The sequence below is a fragment of the Marmota flaviventris genome, chromosome 2, assembly GCF_047511675.1.
Source record: "Marmota flaviventris isolate mMarFla1 chromosome 2, mMarFla1.hap1, whole genome shotgun sequence".
Lineage (NCBI taxonomy): Eukaryota > Metazoa > Chordata > Mammalia > Rodentia > Sciuridae > Marmota > Marmota flaviventris.
The window spans coordinates 87361326-87373778 of NC_092499.1; the positions used below are offsets into that span (position 1 = coordinate 87361326).

The 12453-nt window shown below is 35.7% G+C and overlaps 1 protein-coding gene across 1 annotated transcript in view; it reads left to right on the forward strand.

Moving 5' to 3' along the window:
- Spred1 (sprouty related EVH1 domain containing 1) overlaps positions 1-12453 on the forward strand; it is an 83602-nt gene that overhangs the window by 28111 nt on the left and 43038 nt on the right. The window contains exon 2 of the mRNA XM_027926171.2: positions 11432-11606. Within this exon, the coding sequence (XP_027781972.1) occupies positions 11432-11606 (175 nt within the window). The remainder of the gene's footprint in view (positions 1-11431; positions 11607-12453) is intronic.

Here is a 12453-nt window from a genome sequence, read left to right on the forward strand (position 1 = left end):
ATTTTGTGTGTATTCTTAAATTTGGTCTTTTTATGCTATCCCATATTTCTTGAATGTTCTGCTCATGGTTTCTTACCATTTTCACTGTGTGGTCTACAGTCTTTTCAAGATTATCTATTTTGTCTTCATTGTCTGAGGTCCTGTCTTCCAAGTGGTCTAATCTGTTTGTGATGCTTTCAGTTAAACTTTTAATTTGGTTTATTTAGGACTTCTATCTCCCTATTGAAGTAATCTTTTGCTTCCTGTATTTGTTTATGTAGCTCTTTGTCAAAATGATCTTTTGCTGCCTGTATTTGCTCTCTTATATCATCCTTTAATTTGCAGAACATTTTAATCATGTACATCATGAACTCCTTCTCTGTATTTTCTTCTGCTGTGCTGGCCATGAATTCTAATAATGTGGTGTCTTGATTTGTTTGGGGCACTTTCTTCCCTTGTCTTTTTATATTGCTTGTGTCTTCCCTTCTAGCACTGTGGATCCTCGGTACTACTGTTTTTACCCTGTAGGCTTATAGTGCCCCTATAGGGATCCAAAGGGTCTCCTATGAGGTGAAGGACAATATTATCAGATCCCAATGTAAACAGTATACACACTGAAAACAAATGTTTGCTATTAAAACGTTTACAGTTTGGTCACAATGTACAGAAATGGTGAATTCAATTATTATCTACAGTATACTCAGTAGGTTTGTAAAAGGGTTTATAGTTTCTGATGGTGGACAAAGAAGCCGGGTGAGGAGAAGGATGATATGCTGAGGAGGTAGGATGTGAGGATATAGAGTTGTTATGTCTTAGGAAGTATGAAAGAGAAATCTAAAGAGGAAGATAAGTAGCAGGAGAAGGGAGAGGAAGTAATTTGGAGTAGACAAGTAAATGGGAAGACAGTAGAGTACATAAAACAAACACACATATATGTTAAGAAAAATAAAAAATGTTAAAATAGTTGAAATTGGTGGGAAAAAAGAGAAAAAAAGAATATACAACACAACTGTAATACACTATTCAGACGTCCCAGTCCTCAAAATCCTAATTCATGCAAAGTACTTGGTTTCACATATGTTGGGGATGTGAGGACAGGAGAATAGAAAGGAAGAAGAAAAAAAAAATCTCTAAGGAAGAAATAGGGATTGTTTTGGTGCATGATCAGTATCTTTCCTGCTTCCCTTCTCATCTAATATGCAGGGTTGTTTGTTGTTAGCTGGTATCTCTGCCCTCAGGATGGTGAAGGTAACCAGGGTGGGAGGGTTGGTCCTGATTGGAGGGTACCTGGAAGTGGGGTGTGGTACCTGCTGATCATGAAGGGAGACTGCACCTCAAGGATCTCTTTTTGGGCCCACTCATGTGATGTGAAAGCCTGATCTTATTTCCATATTTCGCCTGAAGACCTCTCAGTTCCTCATCTCTGTGTTAGTCTCTAAACTGTATCACACTCACCCTCTCCCTTACTACTTCCTAATAAGGGACCTTTCTCTCTGGGGCTCTTGAGCTTGGCGCTTTCGGCATGCTGCGCACCTGCCCTACTGAGAACTGTTTTGTGTTGGGCAGCCACTGTGCTGGATTAGCCGCTGCTGGGGAGAAGGGGGAGTTAGAAACTGGGAACCTGGCCAGCCAGAGTTCCAAACTGGGAGTCGCCCCCACTAAAGATGGTGATGAAGGTGACCAAAGGTAGTTGCTTTCAGCTATCGGGGGTCAGTTGGGTCGGGTCGGTCGGGTCGGGTGGAGGGAGCCAGGCAGTGGCATTGGATTATGAGTTCAGAGACGAGCTCTGAGGCATGTAGTGTTTGGCTTGTCTGCAGACTTCAGAGCCTGTGTGAAGTTCTTTGGTACATGCAGGCTACTGTGCATAGGGGACTATCTCTGTTGCTACAGAGTCCCAAGATATGTAAGCCACCCGGGGAGCCCCACGTTGGTAGATGGGGGTCCACAAGGGAGGGGTGGGCGGCCGGAGTTCCTGCATGTGGGAAGCTGCAGGGTGTTCTTTATGGGAGCCGCATCTGGGATTTCTGCTTGGGTGGTTGGCCGAAAATTCTGTGCAGGTGCTGATGCCAATGGTCCTGCTCGGGCACCTGGTAGTCCTGTGTGTGGGAGTAGTTGGGAGACCTACTCTGACACTGAGGCCTTGAGCCCTCTTTGGGCACATGGCTCTGATTCCTGTGCGGGAGCAGGAACATCACTGGCAGAGATGCTGTATTCTCACTACTTTAGTCCCAGGTCACAGAGCAACACAGAATGCTGCCTTCCTCTGGCCCTGCCAGCTTGGATCTCCCCTTAGGTGCGTTCTTAACATGGATAAAGCCACACTCTAAATATGTGCCTTTAGGTGCATTTGGAAAAATAGTGCTTTTCACCACTCCTTAATGAAGTTACATGAACAGAACCTTTGAAAAGGAGTTGGCAATGTATTCAGAAGTTTTGGGTATTCAGTGTAACGGATTCTGCTGGCTTCTTTAGTAAAACCCATCTTCAGATGTTGACAATGAAGAAATTACCTTCACCGGAAGGTCACCTGAATCTCCCTGAATGGAGAGAAAAAGATCTCTCACTGAATGCTCTTGCCACTCCCCTAAAGTGGTCAGAAGAATAATACTTTATCCCATGCATAAACCCACAGTTGTCATTATAATCTCTGGTAGCACAAATACGACCCAAATATAATTTTACTAAAAACATTAGAAACAAGAATAATAAACACCTATGCTTTATTTCTAGCTATTTAAAAGGAACTTCTCATATGACACTATAGTGGTAGACATAAGATATCACATACTTAATCTAAGCCAGAAAAATGGAATGGTGTCCAACTTTTATTTTAAGTAAGAATCATTGGCTACAATGAACCATCAAAGACATGGTAACCATCAATTATAAGGTAACTATCAATTATATAAGTCTTCCACTCTCACCTTACATGATGGAAACATTTACAAAAGATAATAACCCATTACTAGCATCAGGGTAGACTTCCTGAAGAGTAACATCTATAATTAGATAATGATTTACAAGTTCAAGATCATCCATGTTCACCTTGGAATATGTAGACATACCTCACTTAGACCTATGCTTCCTTTAGAAAGGTAAGAATCTTATTTCTTCTGCCATTCAGGAACTCCTCTCAAGTGTATCTTTCTTTCTTGAAATCTAGATCCAAGCATAATAAGACTAAAATACTTCCCCTGCTTGCCTACCTTGTGAATTCACATCTTCTTTCTTAGGACTTGTCTATTTTTTGTATATGTAATATAAGAACATCCAGCCTTTCTTCAGATGAGATCTTATTTGCTGATTACCCTACAATTCCTATAGAACAATTACTTTAATGATATGATTCCAGCATCTCTAGAAGAATTAAATGCATATGATGTGAATTGTTGGCTACTTTGTAGAAGAAGAAACTGGGTTGCCAAGACTGTATTTGAGCAAGTTAGGGTGTATTGGGGAGAACTATAAATTTTAAGTAGGTGGGAAAAGAGTTATTGTTAGTTTTCAGAAGTTTTTGGAAAGGGTGCATTGTGTAAGGTACACTAGGTTTTGACATCAGGGCAGGGGTTAATGCTGTTAAAATCTGTATACCATTGAAAATTCTCAGTTGTATTTTAAAGGGAAAGTATACAAAATTTGCTAATTCCTGTTATAGAGACAAGTACTGTTTTTAATTCATAGCCCTTCAGGGTCTATATACCGTGTGTGTGTATATGTTTAGAAGTGAAGTTTGAAAAACAGATTTTTGAATGGATAATGCCTACACCTGGTATAAAATTCAAAAAATAGAAGAGTATTTAATGAAAAGAAAGTTGCCTTTGTCCTTCTGTCCCATTTTCTCCTATTCATATATAAGACAATGGATTCCCTCCTGCTCCAAATGGTGACTTTTAAACATATTTATCTACCTTTTGGGGTGGGAGGAAACTGAATAAATGGAGATTAGCTCCCTTGACCATAGAAGGAGCTTCCTCATTTTTGTCATGGTTGCTTAGTATCCCATTAGATAGATGTTTCATAATTCTCTTTAAATTCTGCTCATAGTGGTATAATTTATACATGGAATAGAAGTTGAATTTGTTACGTCAGAGAATATGTGCATCTTAAATTTTGATGGATATTTTCAAATGACCTTTAAAATTGGTCAGACTAATTTATTCTTCTATACACCTGAATCAACTCCTTTATTAACAAATGTCTTGATAGTTGCTCATCTCTTTAATTTGTGTTTTTCTTGTAAGTAGTTTATTTTCTTTATATATTTGATGGCATATACATTTTTCTTTTGTGGACTTTATTCATGAGCTCTGCCTGTTTTCCCTCTGTTCCTTCCTTTTTTCTTTCCTCCTGTTTTGAGAGTTATTTTTAAGAGAATATCATTTTTTTCTATTACGTTTATGGTAGAATAATGTGCCCTCTATTCCTCCCCTCCCCAAAGATGGCCTTGCCCTAATCCCCAGAGCTTGTAAATAGACTAGGACTTCGCAGGTATGGTTGCAGTTATGAGTTTTGATATAGGGAAGATTAACCTGGATTATCTGCATGGCTATAGTCTAATCACAAGTGTTTAAAAAGTAGAGAACCTTTTCTGACTGTGGGACTGTGGACAGAAAGAGAAGTTACTACAGAAGGCTCATAGAGAAGCAGTATACCTGGCTTGGAAGCAAGAGGGAAGCCAAGGGCCAAAGAATGTGGATGGCTTGTAGGAGCTGTTTTGCTTATAGAACCTCTTGAAAGGGATGCAGTGATACAAATGCCTTGATTTTACCTCAGTGAAACTGTCTGGACTTCCAGTTTCACAGAGTTGTATAAATTTGTAGTGTTTAAGGTACTAACTTAGTGGCGGAATTTATAGTGGCAATAAAAAACTAATATATGCGCGGTATGCTTATTTTATCTCAGTTTGCTAGTTTTTTTTTTTCTTTTTTCTTCTTCTTTTTTTTGGGGTTCGGGGTTTTGAAACCAGGGCTTTGCATGTGAGGTAAGCACTCTACCAACTGAGCTATGTCCCCAGCCCCTTGTTGTTTAATCATCATTTATGGAAATTTCTGCATAGATATGAGTTTAATAAAGTTGAATTATCTTATATTTTAATGCATTCTGAAACTCTCTATTTGTCTATTTTGTATTTATGTTGGTTTTCTTTCTGTAAAATTATTTTTAAATTTTCTGATTTTTATATTCTAATGGTTTTAAGCTCTTCTTTTCTCTGTTCTGATTTCTTGTTGACAGTGAATTCTACTAATAGTTCTTCTGACCCAGACATGGAGAACTTCAATATGAAATCATAGTATCATTGCCGATAACCAAGGAATAATAGTAGTGGTACTAGAAGGCAGGGGACGTACAAAGTCATTAGAGTGTTGAACTACTTTTTAACAGTGGATAATACTGACAATCAGTACCTAGAATGGCTGATTCTAAAGGGATAGTTTGAATATCTTTTTATTTAACCTTCATGTTTTAGTTTTTATTCCCCCCGGCCCCCTTTCTGGAAAACTTACCAGATGTAAGTGCCTCCATCCTGTAAGCAGTTTTGGAAGACTTAGAAAGTGGATTATTTAATTCTTAACCATGGTTAGTGATTCTTCTTTAAACTAAAAAGTCCTGAGAAAGGGACTGCCTCCTGGGTTTGTTATGGACAACCATATAAAATGACGCAAATTTAGACAGTGTCAGAATACAAGTACTATACCAACATAAAGTTGGCTTAACAAATTAAGTCACTGGAACATTATTTGGCATCTATGAGCCAGGTATAATGCTAACCATTTTACATGCATATCGTCATTAACTTCCTTATAACACTATAATAGCTAATCTTATTTTATAGACCTGGCAATGGGAGACACACAGCTTATGTAATCCAAATGTGCTACTTGGGGTAGTTACTACACAGGAAATATTTGCTCCAGTTTTTAAAGTTACTGATGCTAAAGGTGTAATTTAGACTTTTTGTTTCTAACCAATTCATTCCTTAATTTTCTTATCTGTAAGATAGGAAAATGCCTTTTTCATTTAGAGTTGATTCAGCAAAGTTCTTTTAGTTCTTCTATGAAAGATCTTTCAAAACACAAATTGTACTCCTATGTTTATTGCCATTCCTTGTTTTCTTTATTGTAGTAAAATAGATGACTAACCTGAGTATAATATGCAAGGCCTAATTCAGTAAACTAACTGCTGTCTCACTTTCCTTTTCTTGCTTATGTTCATGATTACCTTTTAAATTTAGTTTTGGTCCTTAGCATGACATAGTTGTGTCACACTCCATGAAGTGTCCTGTTTTATAAACTGATACTCAAAATAAACACAAATCAAATGTGAATACTCCTATATTCTCATTATTTATTTTATCTTTGCCCATGAGATGAAGAGTCTCTACAGGAAAGGGACCTTGACTTTTCCATTTTGTTTATGTATGTAGCATATAAATAAGTGCCTATTATTTAACTGAATAAACAAATGAGTAGTGACATGGTTATCTTCTGAATATCTGCAGTCTATATAGTTTGCAAAGCAAGTACTTATATTGTGAAGTGTTATATCATCTTAAATTACTTCTATTAAATACTTATCTTCTAAACTCAGTCTCTGTGATAATGTTTACTGTATGGATGGTATTTGCTTAAAATGTACTATAGAAAGCAAAGGATATTTTGACATTATATGGAAAAAATAGCATAAATTTTTGTGCTGAATAGGATTCTTCTCAATTGTGGTATGTGAGAGGGTTGTTTTAGTACTGTTGTAGTTAGAAATTGAAAATAGTTATGTTTATCTCCTTGCATAGATTGCTTTCATATCCTCAAGAAGGTTTTCTCTTATATTTTATATTAGTTTTCTGTTGCTGCTGAAATAAATTAACACAAACTTCAGGGGCTTGAAACAATAGAAATTGATTACACTGTAGTTTGGAGGCCAGAAATCCAAATGGATCTTATTGGTCTAAAATCAAGGTGTTAATAAGGTATATTGTGGAGAAGAGAGACAAAAGTAGGGAAATAACTTGTTTTAGAAATGTTAAGCTTAAGAACAGTCATCCATTGTATTATAAACTATCAGCAGGAAACTAAAATGTATCTGAACTTAGGAAACAGATCTGAGCAAGAACCAGAGCAGTACAAGTCATTTTGTTTGTTTTTTGTAGTAGGAGTACTTAAAATTGGTTTGCTAGGGTAATCATTTATGCTATTGAAATTGTGATGAAAACTGCGTACTGACTTCTCTAGGAAAATACATATATGTCTAAGAACTCACATTTGAATACAATTTTGGGGATTCACAGTCCCTTCCAAAAGGTGAACAAATGTGAGATTGACTTGGGTCTTGAAAAGTAAGATTGCTCTATAATGGGCTTTTTAGGTCCTTTGATTTATGGCTTTATCAAGATAACATTTCCTTGCAAGTTAGTTAACTTGAGTGTGAGTTAAGTGGAGTCATAGCATTCTCTCAAGTCATAAAATTATTACACTTTGTAAAGAACAAATATATATTTTAAATGGTTCAAAAATAAAACCGATATATGATCAATTACAATTCTGTACAAGTCAATTTTGTATATGGTGATTGATAACTTTTTCCAGTTACTTAGTTGAATGAACTGATAGGTGATAGAACCTTAATTTATAAACACCATGGGCAATTATTTTTTTTTTTTACCTCATAGTAACAAAATCAAACTTATGGTTAATTAATTATTATAAGTTCATGAAAGTATTCAGTGCATTATGCTACCACATATACAAGTCTGCAGTACAGTACATATAGTAGCTATGTTATCTGGCTTTGAATATATTCTGGTTTCCCTATGGTGAGCAAGTGGGAGAAAATGAAAAGGTGGGAACTTTTGGTAGTCATCAGAAAATGAGAAGAATAAGAATCAGTATTAAAACTGTTCAAGTATTCTGTGTACCAAGACATGTCCCAATATGTTATAAGAGTCTGTATATTTTCTAAGGAATTTAATTATTCAAAATTCTGTTTTAAACTTGGTCTTTTCAAACATTTTCTTCTACTTTTCCAGCAGTTGGGAGGGGTCATAGAATAGGCTCAGTAATCACAAAGCAAGAAGGATTTGCAAGGGAGAAAAGAAACTGAAAAAGAAGGTCACTTTAGACCAAAGATACAGTATTTTAACCAGTTAAAACTCTGCAGTGGAAAAATCCAGAATTCCTGTCCTCCAGAAGTTGTATCATCTTGGAAGCAGAGAACTACCTTTAACCAGTGAACCTGCTGGTGACTTGATCCCTCCAGAACTGTGTGAAATAAATTTCTGTTCGTTGTAAATTACTCAGTCTGGTGTTTTATTATAGATTAAAACAGTAGTTTGATTCCTCTACTACATGTGAAAGGATATATTTAGAATAATTGTTTAAATAAAATCAGGGATTAGAAATTTAGGTACAATTTAGATTTTAAATTAGAAGAAACTAAGCATCTTTTAAGAGCTTCTTCATTTGCCTTAGAATTGAAGCTGTCTCCCCAAAGTGATTATTTATGTAGTAATGCTTCCACAGTCTCAAGATGCATACCATGTTTATTTGTAGTAGTAGTACTTGTTCCATCCTACCCTAGAAGAAAGAATATAGTTTGATATCTACACCAAGTTAGCCCTTATGCCTCTTCTCACCAGTTCTCTGTGTTGAAGGTTTTCAGTAATTGGGCCCAAATAAGAATCTGATGAGAGCAATGGAGAATTATGGTTTTCCATGTAAATTTTATTGTTTCCTTACTCTTTCCTGGCTTTGAGTTACCACATGGCAACTTTTTCTATTTTAAATATTTTGTAGACATAATAATAATGATGATAATAATAGTTAATCTTATATTAAATATATGAAAAGATGCTCAACATTATGCATTATCAGGGAAATGAAAAATTATATGAAAAGATGCTCAACATTATGCATTATCAGGGAAATGAAAAATTTAAACCACAGTAGGATACATCACAATGAGTGAAATTTTAAAAACTGAAAACCCTAAATATTGGCAAGGACATAGAACACATGAAACCACCATACATTATTAATGGAATATATAACAGTACAACCACATAGGAAAACTTTCGGTTTTCTGTATAAACTTATATCTATCTTATGATCCATTAATTCAATTTCTAGGTAATTATCTAAGAAAAATGAAAACATCTCCACAAAAAGACTTGTACAAAAGCTTTATTCACAAAGCCAGCAACAAGGAAAAGTCCATAAGCTCATCTGTGTAAGAAAGAATAAAGAAAAAATTGTGATATATTTATTCAACTGAGAATGACTTGGTAAAAAGAAAAATGAACTTCTGATACACGAAACAACATGAGAAAAAGATTTCATATAAAAAGAATGTATGTTGGTCAGTTTTTTGATGCTGTGACCAAAAGACACAGAACAATTTGGAGAAAGAAAAGTTTATTTGGGGTTCATGGTTTCAGAGATTCAGTCCATGGCCAGCCCACTCCATTGCTTTGGCAGAGCATCATGATAGAAGGGCATAATGGAGGAAAGCAGCTCAGTTCAGGGCAGCCAGGAAGCAGAGAGGGAGCTCTAGGAGTCAGGGAAAACAGCATAATCCCAAGGGTACACACCCAGTGGCGTACTTCCTCCAGTACACCTCACCTACTTGTAGTTATCACCCAATAATCTATTTTGATGATTAAACCCATCAAATGGTTTAATCCACAGCTCTCACATTTTACCCCTGAAAATTCCTGCATTGTCTAACATGAGTTTTTTTGGGTGAATGCCTCACATCCAAACCCTAACAGGGTATAGAAGTGATAATTATGTTTGATTCCATGTAATAACAGCTCAGAATAGGTTGAACTAATTGGTATACAAGAAGTCAAAACAATGGTTACTTACTTGGCAGAAAGGAGACATAAAGGAATTTTCTAAAGTGATAAAAATGCCTTCCTTATATCTTGATTATTAGGTTGTTCTACATGTCTTAGTCTGTTTGGGCTACCATAACAAAATACCATGTGTATAAGCTACTTATAGCTTATACACAATAGAAATTTCTCAGTTATAGAGGGTAGGAAGTTCAAGATGAAGGTATCAACAGATTTGGTGTCCAGTGAAGACCTACTTTTGATTCTTGAATCGTACCTTCTAGCCATTACTACATGGTGGAAAGAAAGAGGTAGCTTTGGGGGGTTTCTTTTATAATGATTATAACCTAATGATGAGGGCATTACCTTCGTGATCTAATCACCTGCCCCCGTCTCCCGCCACCTCTGATACCATTACTTTAAGGGTTAGGGATTTCACCATACAAATTTGTGGACTATAGCTGAGATTCAGATAGGACTATCTGTGTGTGTGTGTGTGTGTGTGTGTGTGTGTGTGTGTACACACACATATACATATATACATTTGCTAGCATTCAGTAACTCTAAATTCTGTATTTAAATTGATGCATGTTATTGTATATAAAGTATACTTCAAATAAATATATAAAGTTTTTGGTTTTTTTTTTTTTTTAAAGCAAGGGGAAGCTTTCAGACAGTGACAACAGACAACTTAGTGCAGTGACATGCTAAAAAGCACAGAACCGTTACATAGGCCCTCAATTAATATTCATAATAACCAAGACATGTTTAAGTTACAGTCAGTATAATTTTCTAAGAAGTCAGCAAGGTGTACTGCTCTTAGGATTCTATTACTATTTATTATATTAAAAGTTTCAGAACTAAAAGTCTTAGATGTCGGTTTTGTAGAACATTTAGTATGTTAAACATATTTTCTAGATTTTATGTAAAGATCTTTGTTAACATTGGGAAATGATTCTGAGATGGAACTAGACTGCAGTCTCTTAAGATAGTCTGCCAGAAAGAAATCATGAAAGCTTTCTACACACCAATTTGCTTACTAACTATATTAATATTTATATATTTATTCTGCATATAATTTGTGTAAATTATTTAGATTTCCATTTGTTAGGGAAAAAATGTGACATGTAAGCCTAAGCATGTTTGTTTTAACATTTCATGTATGATGTATTCCAGAATGATTAAGAACTTAGAGATGCTACAGTTAAATGTGCTGAAATATTGCAGTAATTTGTCCTGGCTCTAATGCTGCAACAAATGGACACATAGAGAGAAGTTTGATGATAGCCAGTGTAGTTTGACAATATTTGTCTGTGGGCCTACTTCATGACCCCCTTTGTGAGGATCAAATATGCTTGGACTACTAAAATGATAAATTAAAATATGAGTGTTGTAGCCTTTTATTATAAGGTTAATATTCAAAATAAAGAATAACCTTTAATTGTAGTTATTTTATGATTTTTTTTCAAGTACTTTTTTTTTTTCCTGTGGACTGTCATAGAAATAGTAAACCTGTCAGTTTGCACATGTTAACTATTTGTGACCTTTGGATTCTTAAAACTGACAGCCCGGCTGATTTTTGTTTATGGAAAAGCTAATTCCCAATCTTTGCTTCTATTTTAGTAATAGTTATGCACGAGTGCGAGCTGTGGTGATGACCCGAGATGACTCAAGTGGTGGATGGTTACCCCTTGGAGGGAGTGGACTAAGCAGCGTCACTGTCTTCAAAGTCCCTCATCAGGAAGAGAATGGCTGTGCTGACTTTTTTATCCGTGGAGAGCGACTCAGGGACAAAATGGTAATGAATAATGTATCTATCACTATAAGTTTAGGATATGTTCTACAAAATGGATTATCTATTTAAATTTATGATTAGTATATTACTTACAAGAATTATTTTTTCTTGTGACTCTGATTGTGTTCCTGGAGCTATTTTTTTGTTAAAGACAGTGAAATATGACAGTTTTCAGAACTGGATCTGACATACACATTGGATGTGTGTGCTGCTTTTCTGTTTAAGCTTAGTGCAAGAATATTAATGATTAGCCCAATCATATATAAAAAGCTGAGTGATATAGTATCATTTATGCATAAAGGAAAAGGAGAGCATAAACAACCAAAATGAAAAGTGCTTGAAATTTTTAAGACCCTTGAAAGTAACTAGAATTCCCTTTAAATATACATTTGTGAACCAGTTTATGAGGCTGTTTAACTTATGTGTTGTATTTGTGGAAGTGTGGGTTTTTTTTTTTTTAATATTTATTTTTTGGCAGATACAACACCTTTTGTTTGTATGTGGTGCTGAGGATCGAACCCAGGCCACACACATACCAGGCGAGCGCGCTACCGCTTGAGCTACGTCCCCAGCCCCTGGAAGTGTGTTTTAATAAATAATTCTTTATCCAAATAATTCTTTCATACATGAACATTTTGAATACAACCTTCTTTTATTTGGGGGTTTTGGTTTCTTGAGTTGTTTAACTTATCTGTGGCCCCGTCACATGGAGAGAGAAAGGGAGAGTTACCTTAAATCATCTTGAAAGTGTTTTAACTCCAATGTTTTACAATTTTTAAATTTACTTCTGTTACACACACAGTGTATCTCAATTAACAAGAGTGGCATTTGGTGTTGTAGAAAATCCAGT